The following is a 16,440-nucleotide window of genomic DNA, read 5'->3' as shown; positions in this document are numbered from 1 at the left end:
GAAGTGAGAGCTTAGAGCCTTCACAAGTGTTTTCTGAGCATGTGCCTGCCCTGGGCACATGGCATTCTTGAGTCGTTGAAATACGTGGACGGTTTTTATTTTTAAAATTTATTTTATTCTTAGTTAACTAGAGTCCATTGTTTACATTAGGATTCACTCTGTGTGTTGTGTAGTTCTGTGGGTTTTGGCTAATGTATAATGTCATGTACCTACTATTACATGAATCACACAGAGTAGTTTCACTCCCCTCAAAGTCCCTCCTGTGCTTTACCTCTTTATCCCTCCTCCCTCCCCTCGAACCCTGGCAACCACCAGTCTTTTAGTGTCTCCATAGTTTTGCCTTTTTCAGAATGCCATATGGTTAGAATCATATAATATGTAGTCTTTTCAGATCAGCTTTTTTCACTTAGCCACATGCATTTAAGGTTCCTCCATGTCTTTTTGTGGCTTGATAGCTCCTTGCCTTTTTTTTTTTTTTTTTTTAAGATTTTATTTATTTGAGACAGAGAGCAAGCACAAGCTGGGGGGAGGAGGAGGAGAAGGACAGAGGGAGAGAAGCAGGCTCCCCACCAAGCAGGGAGCCCAATGCTGGGCTCAATCCCAGGACCCCAGAATCATGACCCAAGCCAAAGGCAGATGTTTAACCAACTGAGCCACCCAGAAGCTGCTAGCTCCTTGCTTTTTATTGCTGAATAACATTCCATTGTACATATGTGCCATTCAGGATCACTTTTGTTTGGTTATCCATTCTCCTATTGAGAGACATCTTGGTTGCTTCTAGTTGTTTGCAGTTATGAATAAAGCTCCTGTAAACATTTGTGTGCAGGTTTTGTGTTGACATACGTTTCCGGCTCACTGGGGTAGATACCAAGGAGTGTGATGGCTGGATTGTATGGTGAGACCGTGTTTAGCTTTGTAAGAAACTGCCAGCATGGAAGCTTTTCAAAGCCCTTAGGCTTCAAAGTCTCTCACTGTTCACTCTTCCTCCTGGCTTTCAGTGGCATATCTGCTGTTGGCCCTGCTTCATTGCTTTTATTTTTTAATTTTTGAGCGTTTTTAGTTGAAGTATAATTCATATACGCTTATATTAATTTTGGGTGTACAATATTGCCTTTAATGTTTTCAACAAGTGCCATCCCCGTGACTGTTCTCTGCTGAGAAAGTTCCAAGTTAGGCAAAATCAAGGCAAGACCTCCATGTTAGCCCCTCAGGAACCCTCTGACAGGTCAGGACAGACAAGCTCAGCTGTGTGAGAACAAGATCGTCTCTGCTCCCTTCTGCACTAGGAGCCCACACCAGAACGTGGCTTCTGCCTTCAAAACCACTGCTGGGGGGGTGGGGGGGGATTGGGGGATGAGATAGGAGTAAGTTAAAATGCCACAGGACCATGTTTCATCCACCTTTGTCTTGCTAAGGGTCGTTTGTTTGCAGTAAACCTTTGACTATTTTCCAGAGTTCCAATAAAGTTGATTTTTTCATTGTTTCTGTGGTGGCATGGGTGGGAAGTTTTAAAGTTACTAACTCAGTCTTTTTCCTTCTCACAGGGCTATGTAGATAGTCTGTTTCCTCTTGAGTCAGTTTGGTAATTGGTCTCTTTTTACGAATTTGTCCATTTTTCTCAAAGTTAACCTAATTTGTTAGCATGCAGTTGTTTATAGTCATCTTTTATAATCCTTTCTGGTTTTGTTTCTGCTTTAATTTCTAATTTGAGTCATTTGAGTCTTTTTTCTCTTTTTGGGGGCGGGATAAATTCTACTAGTTCAGATGTTACATAGTTTATTCCTTTTCTTCCGGTAGTTACCCCTGGATTCTTTTAGCATAGGTAAAGTACAAAGTTAATCATTGTCTTTTCTTTTCCAAATGGTTCAAAACCTATATTAGCCTTTGAGCCAAGGTTTATGGGCAACCTCTTATGCCTTGTCTGAAAAAGTCTTTGTTGCACCCTCTTGATACTAGTTTCCCTGCACATTGAGTTCTGTGCCGGCTCTTGCCCTTCTGCTGGCGGTGTTATTCCTTGTCTCCTAGCCTCCGCTCTTCTGAGATGTTTGCCATCAAGCTAGTCCTCATCCCTTTGTAGACTGTTTGCCTCTTCTTTCTGGTCTTTTGTAGGGTTTTCTGTCTGTCTTTCATGGTCAGCAGTTCTACTATTGTGTGTTGAGGAATGAATTCATTTTTACTCATCCTGCTCTGCCTTGCAGTGCTTGGTCATTAACCATGTACCTTCAGGAATTATGAGCTTTAAGCCTGGTGTCCCTGCAATTCTGGAAATTCCTCCACCAATATCTCTTGAAGATGTTGTGTCTCCTGGAGTGCCTGGCTGGCTCAGTCAGTGGAGCCTGCAACTCTCGATCTTGGAGTCGTGAGTTCGAGCCCCACCCTGGGTGCAGAGATTACTTAAATATAAAATCTTAAAAAAAAGATGTGTCTTCTGTATTCTCTCCTCTTTTAGGGGGAAACCCCTATTGGACGGTGTTAGTCTTTTGCATTTACTTCTCCATTTGTACTGTCTCAGCTTCATATTTTCCATTCCTTTCTCTCTCTCTCTGCTGAATTCTGGGGAGATTTCCTCAGATTGCTCTGCCAGTTCATTATTTCTCTCTTCAGCACTGTTTCTTCTGCTGCTTAGCCCTTCCACGTGAGCTTTTAATTTAAATGTCTTCATGCAAGTTTCACTTGTTTGTTTGTTCTTGCCCTGAGCTGACTTACTCTTTTTTCATGCTAGGTTTTGTTGTCTCTCATTGCCCTGTTTTCTTCCTAACTCTTGGGGTACTTCTTGTGCGCAGAGTTTTTCCTCTTTTCTTTTTTAAGATTTTATTTATTTGAGAGGGAGAAACAGACTCCACGCTGAGCAGAGTGCCTGATACAGAGCTCGATCCCAGGACCCTGGGATCATGACCTGAGCTGAAAGCAGACACTTAACCCGCTGAGCCACCTGGGCACCCCGTGTGCAGTTTTTTCTTTTTGATTGTTTAGTTTTCCCATGGATGGCCTGGCTCTTCCAAGGTCCCAGATCTCCACTTCCTGCAAGCTCAGGGCCCTGTTTCCTTTTCTCCCAGGTCTGTTATGACCTTGGGTCCCAGCCTCCAGGGTAATGCTCTTTAATAGGAATATAATATGAACCATATATACATAATTTAAAGTTTTTTAGGAGCCACCTTGAAAAACTAAAAAGAGGAAGATGAAATTCATTTTAATCACATATTTCACCCACTGTATCCAAAATATTATCATTTCAACATGTAATAATATAAAAACATACTAAAGTTACTCTTTTTTTTTTTTTTTGGTACTAAGTCTTCCAAAATCAGTGTGCAGGTTAGACTTATGGCATGTCTCAGTTTGGGCCGGTCATGTGTCAAGTGCTTCACAGGCCCGTATGGCTAGTTGCCACCGTGTTGGACAACAGGCTCAGTATCTGAGTCTGACTTTCCCCTCTGGCCGACTTGAGCCAATGCCTTGCAGTTGCCTTTGTGTTTTCGCATTGTTGCTGGCACATGGGGTTTTGCCTGTCTCCTGAGCTCGGCTGTGTATTAAAAATTATCTTTTGTCATATTTCTCTGTGTTTATAGCTGGAGAAAGAGGTCAGTTCTGTCCACCACGTTGCCGGAATTCCTTTCATTTATTCCTTACAACAACCTTATGATGGAGGTACTTTTATGCCCAGTTTACAGATGAGGAAACTGGGGCTCGTGGAGCTTAAGTGACTTGCCCAAGTTCACATGGCTGTTAAGTGGCAGAGAACAGACCCAAACACAGGTCTGTTTGAATTCCAAGTCCACGCTACATCCATCACGCCATATTGCCATCTCATAATTTTGATTCCTCCTCATTCATTTTCAGGAATTAGACAGCACCAAGAGCTTTTCCTCCCTGACTCCTTACACGGCCTTGCTTGTCTGGAGAGTAGCTCTTGGCCAAGACCTGGCAGTGGAGAGCCATGGACCAGTACAGCCTCGGGGATGAGGGTGCCCTCCCTCCAGAGATGCATCTCCCTTCATTTTCCGAGAGCCAGGGACTCAATTGCAGCGACACCCTCAACCGGGATCTGGGTCCCAGCACACGAGACCTGCTCTACGCTGGCCTGAGTGGTTTGGACCTAGACCCCAGCCTCCCAACGCCCGACATGGCCAGCGAGGCACTGGAGGACAACTTAGACACACTGTCCCTGTACTCAGGGAAGGACAGTGACTCCGTGAAGCTGCTGGAGGAGTACGTAGACCCGGAATCCCAGGCTTCCTTACAAGGTGAGGCTGTCCACCTGGGTCCGAGGGCCCAGAGGGCTGTGTGAAGCTCCTGTGGCCGGCTTGGGGATTGGATAGGAAAATTTTTATCTTCCACAGGTGAATAGGGAACAGGGGACACTTTCTTTTTTAACTTGGGAATTGTTTCCAACTTCCTAGTCAAGGAAACAGAACACTGGTCCTAAGGAATAATGTTGAGAAACTGGGCCATTTGTGGATGTCCTGATCTTGTGTGTGGTGTGGGCAGACCTTTGAGTTCACAGGAGATTTTCCTACTGATTACATCTCAGAGGCCCTTTTCATGTTTGCAGAGTGACCTGGGACCCTGTCTGTCACTTGGTTGGCTAACTTTCCCCAGCCTCGCTGTCTTTATCCGTGAAGTGGGGGGATGAGAGTGCTCACTCTGCTTCCCCCCAGAGTAACAGCAGTAAGAAGCAAGAGAAGAGAGGAATGTAAAAGCATCACATGGACTGCAGAGCACAGGACAGATAGTGCTTATTTCCATCAGAATCGGTGGGGTTCATCCCAGACCGTCCATCAATTCAGTTCTAAGTCTCTCTCTCCAACAGTGGAGGAGCAAAAGGAGGACTGATGGGATAGTTAAAGGCCTTGGTGCAATTTTCATTTGGTTTGCTTTCAGGCTTCCCCTACAAGATAAATCCCGATTTTTAAAATTGTTTAAAAGATTTATTTATTTATTTGAGGGGGGGAGGGGCAGAGGGAGAGAGAGAATCTCAAGCAGACTCCCCACTGGGGCACAGAGCCCAACTCAGGGCTCGATTTCAGGACCCCAAGATCATGACCCGAGTGCAAATCAAGAGTTGGACGCTCAACCGACTGAGCCACCCAGGCGCCCCAAATTCAATTTTTGCTAACTCTTTTCATGGATAAGTTGTTTAGTTGGGTTAACTGAGCTAGAGCTCTTTGATAGTTATGTTCACACCACCTGCACGGAAGGCCACGTCCACGATGGCTCTGCAGAGCAGGTGTTAATGTCAGTTGGGATAAGCAGCTCAGGAAATGTCCTGAAGACTTGCTACAATGAGAAACTCCTGAAGCCCTCTCTCCATACAAGATGCAGTAGACAAGGGCTCAGCCTTGTTACCGTGTTGGAACGATGGCTGATATGAAATCTTAGAATCGTGGGACATGTGCAGTGTTGTAGGCATGGGGCCAGGCCTGTGGGAGGTACAAGAATTAGGGTCCTCAACCCCGGCCACAGAAACCACCTGAAGAATGCTGGTAGTGCAAATATGTGCGCATTTTGCTGGGCAAAGAAACTGTAGCTTTTGCCAGGTTTTCATGGGGGTCTGTGTCCCTCCCTGCAAAATGTGTTACAGTTCAGCTTTCCCTGGTGTGTTTTAAACTTGAATTCTTTTTTTACCTTATAAAGAGTCCACTGTACGTTATCAAGTTCTAACTCCTTATACTTCTCCGACTTAAGTTCAGGTTGATATAAATGCATACACTTGTATTCATTTTAATTAGGAAAGTAATACACGGTTATTAAAGAAAACTTAGCAAACAGAGAAAAGTCACATTAGGAAAACTCCCCAGCCTGACTCCTGCACGTAGATTTTGGAAAACACGAGTTAAGACACTCAGAAAAACAGGTGCATTAAGTGTGTGATGTGGTTTGAGGTTTTTCAAATGAGCATATTTGCTTTCTTATGTGAGGTATTCCCTTGTCATCATAAACTACTCCATCCTCCATCATGCTGTTTGACCATATTCCTGCTCGTTAGAGTGTTCGTGTTTCTGTGAACAACTTTTTACATGTCGAGCTTCCTTTCAGATGAGTTCTTTGAACGTATGCCTCCAAGTAGGTTTGCCTGGGGCGCCTGGGTGGCTCAGTCGTTAAGCGTCTGCCTTCGGCTCAGGTCATGATCCCAGGGTCCTGGGATCGAGCCCCACATCTGGCTCCCAGCTCATCGGGGAGCCTGCTTCTCCCTCTCCCACTCCCCCTGCTTATGTTCCCTCTCTCGCTGACTCTCTCTCTGTCAAATAAATAAATAAAATCTTAAGGAAAAAAAAAACAAAACAAGTAGGTTTGCCTGTCAGAGAACGTACACCGTTTTATAACACTCTCCTAACACTGCGTTCTGTGAAGATCCGGCAGCTTCCTTGGCCGGTGACCCTGCCTGATTTTCAGTGTCCTTGCCAATTTTTTGGAACAACGTTTTGTTTTCCGGTTTAATAGTTGCTTTAATGAGCATTTTTAAAGTAGCTTAGCAGGACTGAGGACTTCTCCGACGGGAGTCCTCTTATTCCGCATTTAAACTGTTGGGGTCAGTCGATCACTTGTCACAGTAATTTCGTACATGAAGAGGAGAGCAGGCACATTGAGAGACAGACGGCCCACGGCCGGACAGAGTTGGGAGACTCCAGTCCAGGCTCCTTCCTGCAGTGTCTCTCACGCTGCACCTGCTGTGCTCACTCCTGCCTCCCCACCCCCCGCCCCCCCCGCAGCACCCAAGAGAAGTGGCAGTTTCTAAACTTGCCATCTCATGAGGTGGTCCCAACCATCTTGAAGACCAATCTAAAGAGCAGGAATATTTCCACAGTTGGTCTGTCCACCAGACGATTGTGGAGTGACCACGAGTGCCCGGAGGGAATTCCAGGCGCTGGGGACAGCAGGAGCCCGCAGCGTCCTTGCATCCATGGGCCCTATGTGTCCAGTGATTTGAAATCTGCTTCTCTTTAGTCGGATGAAACCAAACCTAATCTCTGTCCCTTGGAGCAAGACAGAAGCGGGCGGTATCCTCCCCACACACTGGCCCTTGAGATGCTTGATGACCCTGCTCCTCTCCCGCCTGAGCATTCCCTGTCCCTTCCCCGGGTCCCCAGGTGAATGGTTTGTAACATACCTTTTATCATTTTACCCCAAGGGATACAGAAAACACGGAAACACATTCAAATACACGAGAAGAGGAAAATAGAAGTGGCCCATAATCCTCCCAGTCTATGCCATTTTCTCAGCTTGTTTTCTATTCAAATTGTTTTGTCTTTTTCTGTTTTGTAACAGATTGTTGTTTTCTCACTGAGTAGCGTGGCGTGAATATCCGTTCATGTCGTCAGATATTTTCCCACAGTTTTATCTTAAATGCTGTGCCCTAGACCATTGAAAGCGTCCTGTGGTCCCCCGCGTGCCCTTTTGTCAGATGCTAGGTTGTTTCTAACAGGAAACACAGTGCTACTGTTAACTGCTTTACCGGCTACCTCTTTGTACAAATCTATATTTATTCCTTTAACAACCCAGAAGTGGAGTTGGCTGCAAGGAAGGATTTGTACTTTGCTAAGGTCTTGGATTCTATTTTTCTGGCTTGGCCTTCTGAGAGCGCCATGGATGGTCTAACCATAAAGCCTGGCCCACAGTGGTCACCTTGTCCCAGACCGTCCCTCCAAGGGCCATCCCAGGGGGCTGGCCTGACTGGGGTCCCTTCTCCCCCTCCCCCTTTGTGCGCAAAGCTGCTGGAGTTGGAGGGCGTGGACCTGGCCCCTCTGCCCCAGCGGGCTGTAGCCCTGAGACCCTCTGAGTGCTTCGGCCATGCCCTCTGATGTCCCCACATGGCCCTAACCTGTGCTCTCTCCCTCTGTTTAGACCTGGGGCTCGGCGCCCTCAAGGTACCTAAGGAGGCTGACGAAGGAGGCAGGGCCACCTGTGGGAGTGCCAGGAAAGGAAAGCGGCAGCATGCTTCCCCCCAGAACCCACTTCTGGACTGCAGCCTCTGTGGGAAGGTGTTCAGCAGCGCCAGCTCCCTTAGCAAGCACTACCTGACACACAGCCAGGAGAGGAAGCACGTCTGCAAGATCTGCAGCAAGGCCTTCAAGCGCCAGGACCACCTGTATGTAGGAGTGTGGTTAGGGGGCTGGTGGGGAATGGGCGCGCTGCTCCTGGATCTCCCTCACACCCCTGCCAGGCCACCAGGCCCGCCCTCGGCAGGGGTCCCCTCCTCCCCAGATGGCTGTGAGCTATGCGCGGAAGCCCCCTCCGTTCTTCTCACAGTGCCAGCCCTCCGAGCCGTGGGGCTCGCTCTGCCGGGGACAGGTCCCCTCTGCCCGGCCCCCACGTTCACACCAGGGAGGAAACCGCTGCTTCGATTGCAGGCAGGACCCTTGAGGGTTTCAAGACACACAAGGGCTCACTCCCAAGGCAATTTTGTCATGCAGGGAATTGGGCTAACTTTATAGAGAAATGTTCGGAGTCCCCGGCAGGTGTCCGAGGAGGACGGATCTGCATCTCATGAGGAGTGTGTGTGGGAATAACTCAGGGGGCCTGAGAGATTCTGAAATGCCTGGCATTGGAGCATTAACGTATTTTTTAAACTCCTTTTTTTAAAAACAAAACAAAACTCTTGATTTAAAAAAATAAAGCCTATTGTAAGAGTTAGGAGCCAGAATTCCCTTTGTTCTCAGTATCTTGGAAATGATGAGCTTTTCTTGCTAGTGAGGCTGGAAAGGCAGACTTTTTTTCAAACCCAGACTCTTGCCAGTGGGAGATGGCAAGACCTTGCATTTTTATGATGCTCCTAACTAGAAACTGGGTCTCCCGACTCGTCCTCTGCAGCTCCCCTCAGAAGGGCTTTGGGGGGAGGGCTGTATTATTTACTGGAGATAACCCCATGTGCCATGGGGATTAGACTGGCCAGGGTAGGACTGTTGGGAACCTTAGAGCGGGATTTACTCATTTGTTTATGCCTACGATATGTTAACATAGCTGGAAGTATGACGTAAGCGTAGTACATATTCGTATTCGTTTATAATTGCAGAAATTACAGGAGGCACATTTGGCTGTTTGCTAGAAAGTTTTTACTGATGGGGCATCTGTAAATTTTTTTTCCCCAGGGGTAGGTTCCAGGTAGGTGTGTCCTTAGAGGAGTGCTATGGGAAGGCAAAGACTCTTTGGCTAAGGGAAGGGTCGTGCTCCATCCAGTAAGTATCTCCTCGAGTGTATCCTGCAGAACGTTGGTCCTCAGGGATGCTAAAAAGGGCTATTTGAATAGATGGTTCTGCGGGCAAGTAAGTTTGAGAGACATGGGAGGTGAGAGAGACGTCTGTGTCCTGTGTGGCTCTTAAATTTGCTACTCTGAACCTCCAAGGAGCAAAGAGTGTTTTTTTCAAAACTTCCTTGCCAGCTGAGCCCATGTCCTCAGGGAGCAACTCTGGAGGACTGGTGTTCCTTGGGAACTCACTTTGGGGAACGCCAGTCTGCCTTTCTTTGATTTTTTTCCCCCCCCTCCAATAAGGGGTTTGCTGAAAGGTTGGGGAGAGGAGAACCCTTTGTGTTGCCCTGGCCATCGGAGGGGCCGCTTGGGTCTTTGCTCATGGGGGGGCGAGTGTAGCTTCTGACTGGTGACATGGATGCACCACTGCCCCTTGGGGACCCACTTGGGGTCCCGCGGCGAGCAGCGGCCCAGGTACCTGCTGACTTGCTCCTCCCGTGTGGCTCCAGGACCGGGCACATGCTCACCCACCAGAAGACCAAGCCGTTCGTGTGCATCGAACAGGGCTGCAGCAAGAGCTACTGCGACTACCGCTCCCTGCGCCGCCACTACGAGGTGCAGCACGGCCTGTGCATCCTGAAGGAGGCCCCCCCGGACGAGGAGGCCTGCGGGGACTCCCCTCACGCTCACGAGGCGGCCGGCCAGCCCACAGCCGCTGGCCCGCGATCCCTGGCGCCCCCGGAAGCCAGGTCCCCGGGCTCCCTCTTGCCCAACCGAGACCTCCTGCGCTGCATCGTGAGCAGCATCGTCCACCAGAAGATTCCTTCCCCCGTCCCAGCAGCCACAGGGCCCTCAGACGGCGGGGAGGGGAGGAACGCGGCCTGTCCCTGCGCACCCTCTTCCGGGCCCTCCTCCTGCACCCCGGCAGGCATCCCGACGGCCCCCGGAAACCTGGGCACGGACGTTCCCGAGGAGCCTCGTCCCCCCAGGAAGGAGCCTGCCGCTGCCATGTTCACAGCCGTCCACTCGAGAGCTGTGGAGAACGGCAGCACCGACTCAGCCGAGTCCGAGCCCCCTGTGCTCCCGCTGCCGCCCACCCTGGAGGGCTGGCCTGAGGGTGGCCCCCTGCCTGCCTGCCTGCCTCTGTTCCGAGGCCAGACAGTGCCTGCCAGTTCCCAGCCAGCCAGCCACAACTTCCAGTGGCTCCGGAACCTGCCCAGCTGCCCCAAGAGCAAAGGGAACAACATGTTCATGGTCCACAAGGCCCCGTCAGTGCCGTCCCAGGAGGGCTGCGAGTCAGGCCCGGGGCCCAGCAGCACGTCCCCCGCAGGAGAGCCCCCGCCCAGCTCGGGTACCACCAGTCTGGAGGACACGTTGCCCTTCCCTGCCACGCTCCTGAAGGCACCTGGGGAGGCCTCCGGTGACTCCCGATATGCCGGCGGGGAAGACGTCTCCTGGGTTTCCAAGAAAAGCAAGTTTGACTGCGACTCTTTCTCATGGCAAAACCCTGGGGAGCCGGGCCTCCAGGATGCCCAAAAGCCGAGCGGGCTCCCGTCGGATGCCACGCCGCTCTTCCGGCAGCTCTTCCTGAAGTCCCAGGAGTCTCTGGTGAGCCATGAGCAGATGCAGGTGTTCCAGATGATCGCCAAGTCCCAGCGGATCTTCTCCCAGCTCCCCGGGCCTGAGGGCAAGCAGGCCGCCCTGAAGCCACTGCCGGGGCCATGGCCACAGCAGCCCCCGCCGCCGGCACCCCCTGTCGACTCGCTCCATGCTGGCCCCAGAAACCTGGAGCCAGAGGGGTCCCCAGCCCGCAGGAGGAAAATCACGCCCGCTTTCCCCCGGGAGGCCTCCCCAGCCAGCACCAGACGGGACTCGAAGGGAGGACCCAAAGTGGCCACTGCTCCGCCGTCCCTCACGGCCTCATCGTTGGACCCTCCCGGCAATCCAGACATCTCCTCTCTGGCCAAGCAGCTGAGATCCACAAAAGGGACCTTGGACCTGGGGGACATCTTCTCCCCCGGGGGCCCACGGCAGACCCAGTTAGGTGGGGAGGAGCCCCTCGGAGCCCAGCTCCCAGGGAAGCAGGCCCAGGCAGAGAATGACACAGCATTGGGGGCCACAAAAGGTGAAAAGAGCCAGGCCTGCGCCCGGGGCGGAGGCTACAGGCTCTTCTCAGGCAACCTCAGGTCCCAGCGCTTCTCGGGCTTCCGGAAGGAGAAGGTGAAAATGGATATGTGCTGCACGGCCTCCCCAAGCCAGGTAGCCATGGCCTCCTTCTCGTCGGCCGGGCCTCCGGCAGAGCCTCCCCAGGACTCCAAGTCCAAGCTGACCATATTCAACAGAATCCAGGTACCTGGGCTCTCCCTCACAAGACCCGACACCTGCTGGTGCTCTGGGCCGGAGTCTCATTCGTGACTTGCTCCTGCCTTTATTGGTTGGGCAGGCATTGTGTTTCATCTTAGGGGCTCCTCTGGGACAGGTTTAGATAGGCCGAAAGGAAGGTTCGTAGAGATTGTGGTTCCTCCTGTCACCCCCACCCCCCGAAAGAGCTGAGAATGAGGTCTTTAGAGTTGTCAGAGACGTTTTCTCCCCGAAGCTTTTCCAGCTTGCTTGCTTTTTGCCTTTCACTTCCTTTTGGATTGGCCTCCTTAAATTCTTCAGAGGATATAAAGGTAGAGATCTCGCCTCGGAAATATTTCTGCGTGTGATGCTGTCTCTCACCTGGTGGGAGTCACGGTCCCTTCGCCGGCCGGCACCTGCCGAGTGGTAGTAGCTCAGTCCTTGCGGTTGGCACCGGGTCTGGGCGCTCTTCCTTACCACGGCCCGAGGTCCAGCATCCTTCCCCTCACCCCACAGCTGCCTCTTTTTTTTTCTTAACAGCACGTATCATTTAATTCACCATTTTAAAGTGTACCCTCCAGTGGCGTTCAGTATATTCACAAGGTTGTGCATCTGTTACCACTCTTTGCCAGAACATTTTCATCACCCCAAAAAAGAAGTCCCACACCCTTAGTTGTCGGCCCCAATCTCTCCAGCCCTCCCGGCCCCCGGCAACCATGAATCTACCTTCTGTGTCGATGGATTTGCCCTTTCTGGACATTCCATATAATTGAAATCATACACCACGTGGCGTTCTGTAGTCTGGCTTCTTACACTTAGTGTGGTGTTTTCAAGGTTTGTCCACATTGTGGCGCCTGTCAGTGCTTTGTTCCTTTTTATGGCTGAGCAATGTTCCACTGTATGGTAGTGTCACATTTTGTTAATCTGTTCATGAGTTGATGGGCATTTGAGTTGTTCTCACTTCTCAGCCAGTGTGAATAGTACTGCTGTGAATGTTCGTGTACAAGGTTCTGTGTGGACATAGGTTTCCATTTCTCTTGGGAAATACCGGAGTGGGGCATTCCTGGGTCATATGGCAACTCTATGTTTAACCATCTGAGGGACTGTGAGACTTTTCCAAAGCAGCCACACCATTTAACGTCCCCACCCACAATACAGGAGGGCTCCAGCTTCTCCAAATCCTCACCAACACTGCTTGCTCTCTAGGCTTGTTATCCCAGCCACCTTCATGGGTGTGATGTGGTATCACATCGCTGTGCTTTGATTTGCATTACATCACCGTGCTTTGATTTGCATTGCCCTGGTGGCTGATGGTGCTGAGCATCTTTTCATGTGCTTAGTGGTCATTTGTAAATCCTCTTGAGTTAAGTGCCTTTCAGATCCTTTGCCCGTTTTTAAATTGGCTGATTGGACTTTTTATTACTGAGCTGTATAGGAGTTCTTTATGTATTATGAATACAACTCCCTTGTCAGGTATGTGACTTGTAGTGATTTTCTCCCATTCCGGGGGTCATCTTCTCACTTTCTTGATGGTGTCCTTTAAAGCACAGCAGTTCTGAGTTTTAATGAAGTCAAATTTGTCAGTTCTGTCTTTTCGTTTCAGTGTCATCCAAGGCCCCAGTGCCTCCTCCAAGGTCACGAAGAATTACACCTATGCTTTCTTCTCAGAGTCTTACAGTTGTAGCTCTTGCATGCCTCCTTTCCAATATGTTGGCTCAGATGTATTTTCATCTTCAGGGTGGAAATATCTACCGGCTCCCCCATCCGCTGAAGGAGGAGAACGTGGCAGGTGGATGGTAAGTTCAGAAGCCATACCCTGCCCAGCCCGGGGACGCTCAGCCCCTCTGATTCCTCTGGTGGCTTTCATGTGCTGGGCCTGGGTCACCGAGTTCTGGATGCTTCAGTCCTGAAGAGGTATGCACCCGGCCATGAAGAATTGGGGTATTCTCTCTCCACTTCTTAGGGTTCATCAAGAGTTGTCAGTGGATCAGACTTAAAAACAAACAAACAAAAACAAAGAGAAATTAGTGATGGGGACAAAGTTCCATTCTCCCGTTCTTCCCTCCTGCCATGTTTCCCCACAGTAACCAGCAAAATGGGGGCCCTGCAGACTGGGCAGAGCCAAGGAGCACTTATGTCTGCAAGAATTGCAGCCAGATGTTTTATACAGAGAAAGGGCTGAGCAGTCACATGTGTTTCCACAGTGACCAGTGGCCGTCACCTCGAGGGAAGCAGGAGCAGCAGGTGAAGGGGCGCGTGCAGTCGGCTCTGTGCTTGCAGGGTTTCTGGCAGGCTTTCAGGGATTAGGTGACGGGATGTCATTTATCTCAGGACGGAGATGTCCCGCTGGGGGAAGTGTGGGCAAGGGGCCAGGAGTCAGGGCTATGCTGCTCCCGGGGGTGGGGGCGGGGGGCCGGTACTGCAGGCTGGAGCAGCTCTTCCCCTCTGGCCCGCCCGTTAGTCTTAAAAAGCCATCGATTCTCTGCATTTAGGTGTTTGGCACGGAGTTTTGCAAGCCATTGAGACAGGTGTTGAGGCCAGAGGGGGACGGGCAGAGTCCCCCAGGAGCTAAGAAGTCCTTGGACAACCCGGCTGCAGCCTCTTTGGGGATCCCTGTGCCTGTAGTTCCAGGGAACCGACCCGCTGGGAGCTCCGCCAAGGTGGGTGCGGGTCAGGCTGCTTCCTTCCTGCTGCTTCCCCCACCTGCTGGCGGAAGCTGCGGGGGGCGGGGGGAGCCCAGACCAAACGTCAGAAAAATAGCTGAGTCTCGGGGAGCGCGCTCATTCAGTCGTTAACACGCTCGGAGCGTCCTCGGAGCCTGTCTGTGGTGGCGGCGCTGCGGACCCTGGTGACTGCGCCCCCGCGCCTGCCGGTCCAGTGGTCAGTAGACTTGTCCCCAGACAGTGGTGCCCCAGTGTGCGCCGGGCTGTGAGGGGGAGCAGAGAGAGCTGAGGGCATTCTGAGGGGCACCAGGGACTCCGCCTGAAGAGATCAGGGGTGTCTTCCTGGAGGAGACGGTGTGGGAGCTGAGACCTGGAGGAGAGGAGGAGAGACTGGCAGAGAGGAGGGGCGATTGCATGGAGGTGAGAGAGTTGCAAGTTCAAGTGACCAGTCCCTTCAGGCCGTACCAGAGGATCTCGCTGGACAAGCCTGTGCTGGACTCGGGGACGAGGTGCATGGATGCCTTTGCTCGTCTCAGGACCTGTCGCTGGTTCTCCTTTGGTCGTGCTGTGGTGGTGTCTGGCCCCCACTCTCTCGGGACCAGGCAGTTTAACAGCTGAAACTGGCCTCACCTGTTCCCACCTTTCCCTGAGTCAAGGCCTCTCCTTGAGGGCACGGGTGCATGGGAGGGCTCCAGCGGTTTACTTAGGATCTGGGGTCCAGCTCGGGCACGGGGGCCCTGCTCAGCTCCCTCTTCTGAGGGCCCCAGGCACGGATGTGCCGGGTTGCAGTCGTGTGTCCCTCTGTCTCCGGAGTCCGTCCTCTTTTCCCACTCTCCTGCTATCCTGAAGACTGAGCTGTGTGGTGGGTGGCCTCAGGTGATCCCCTGAGTCCTGAACTCTTTTCTTTCCCAGGGACAAGAGAAAGACGGGGAAGAGAGAGATAGCAAGGAGAGCAGCCAGCATAGGAAGCGGAAGAAGCGCCCCCAGCCCAAGGCATTGCTCGCCCCTCCTCCACCCTCTTCATCTGGGGAGCCGGGCCTGGGAGGATGCCACCAGAGCTGTCTGCGGTCTCCAGTGTTCCTCGTGGACCGCCTCCTCAAGGGATTGTTCCAGTGCTCTCCTTATACGCCGCCCCCGATGCTCAGCCCCATCCGGGAGGGCTCGGGACTGTACTTCAACACGCTCTGTTCCACCTCTGCTCATGCCGGTCCCGACAGACTCATCAGCAACATGCTCGGTGAGTGACGCTGGGCATCATTATGGTCTCTGCTCCGCGTGTGGCAGGCCTGCTGGGGGCCAGATCCACTCTCTCCTGCCGCACGGGGGCCAGACAGGCTCTCTGGCCCGTGGCTGTGCCTGGGGTGTGAGTCCTGCTGCTGTTGGGAGGTATCCCAGCACCCTCTGGGACCGGCAGCCGGCCAGGTGCTTGGAGTTTTACAGCCAGAAAGAAAATGCAGAGACCGTCCAGCCTGCCCACCCTTCTGCCTGCCTTTTGAGTAATTTTTAACAGTTTCGCCGGAATAGAATTCATAAACCACATGAATCACCCATTTAAAGTACACGGTATTTCTTTAGTATATTCACAGGGTTGCGCGCCCATCACACCATCTAATTTTAGGCCTTTTTTTTTTTTTTAAAGATTTTATTGATTTATTTGACAGAGAGAGACACAGCGAGAGAGGGAACACAAGCAGGGGAGTGGGAGAGGGAGAAGCAGGCTTCCCACCGAGCAGGGAGCCCAACGCAGGGCTCGATCCCAGGACCCTGGGATCACGACCCGAGCCGAAGGCAGACGCTTAACGACCGAGCCACCCAGGCACCCCTAATTTTAGGCCATTTTTGTCACCCCCGGAGGAAGCACTGTATCCATGCAGTTACGCACACCCCATTGCCCCCATCTCCCCAGCCCTGAGCAACCGCTAATCTGCTTTTTCTTTTTTCTTTTTTTTTTTTTTAAGATTTTATTTATTTATTTGCGAGAGAGAGGATGAGAGACAGAGAGCACGAGAGGGAAGAGGGCAGAGGGAGAAACAGACCCCCTGCTGAGCAGGGAGCCCGATGTGGGACTCGATCCCGGGACTCCAGGATCATGACCTGAGCCGAAGGCAGTCGCTCAACCAACTGAGCCACCCAGGCGCCCTAATCTGCTTTTTCTATGGATCTGCCCATTCCTAGTCATTTTGTATAATTGGAATCCTACAGTGGGTGACGTTTTGTGTTTAGTTTATTCACTTAGCATCCATGTTCACCACG

General features: G+C 51.5%; 1 protein-coding gene across 1 annotated transcript in view; it reads left to right on the top strand.

Annotated features, from left to right (window-relative positions):
- The first annotated feature begins 3,937 nt into the window (after nucleotides 1-3,937).
- ZNF541 (zinc finger protein 541) overlaps nucleotides 3,938-16,440 on the top strand; it is a 33,699-nt gene continuing 21,196 nt past the window's right edge. Inside the window, exons 1-7 of the mRNA XM_045890413.3 lie at nucleotides 3,938-4,244; nucleotides 7,843-8,086; nucleotides 9,694-11,533; nucleotides 13,262-13,320; nucleotides 13,609-13,768; nucleotides 14,017-14,184; nucleotides 15,100-15,424. Coding sequence (XP_045746369.1) covers nucleotides 3,938-4,244; nucleotides 7,843-8,086; nucleotides 9,694-11,533; nucleotides 13,262-13,320; nucleotides 13,609-13,768; nucleotides 14,017-14,184; nucleotides 15,100-15,424 — 3,103 coding nt within the window. The remainder of the gene's footprint in view (nucleotides 4,245-7,842; nucleotides 8,087-9,693; nucleotides 11,534-13,261; nucleotides 13,321-13,608; nucleotides 13,769-14,016; nucleotides 14,185-15,099; nucleotides 15,425-16,440) is intronic.

The sequence above is a fragment of the Mirounga angustirostris genome, unplaced genomic scaffold (assembly GCF_029215605.1).
Source record: "Mirounga angustirostris isolate CCGP_5_RB_7025 unplaced genomic scaffold, mMirAng1.0.hap1 SCAF_16, whole genome shotgun sequence".
In the NCBI taxonomy this organism is placed as follows: Eukaryota; Metazoa; Chordata; class Mammalia; order Carnivora; family Phocidae; genus Mirounga; species Mirounga angustirostris.
The sequence above is the reverse complement of the archived record's forward strand: the minus strand, read 5'-3'. Positions and strand labels throughout refer to the sequence as shown.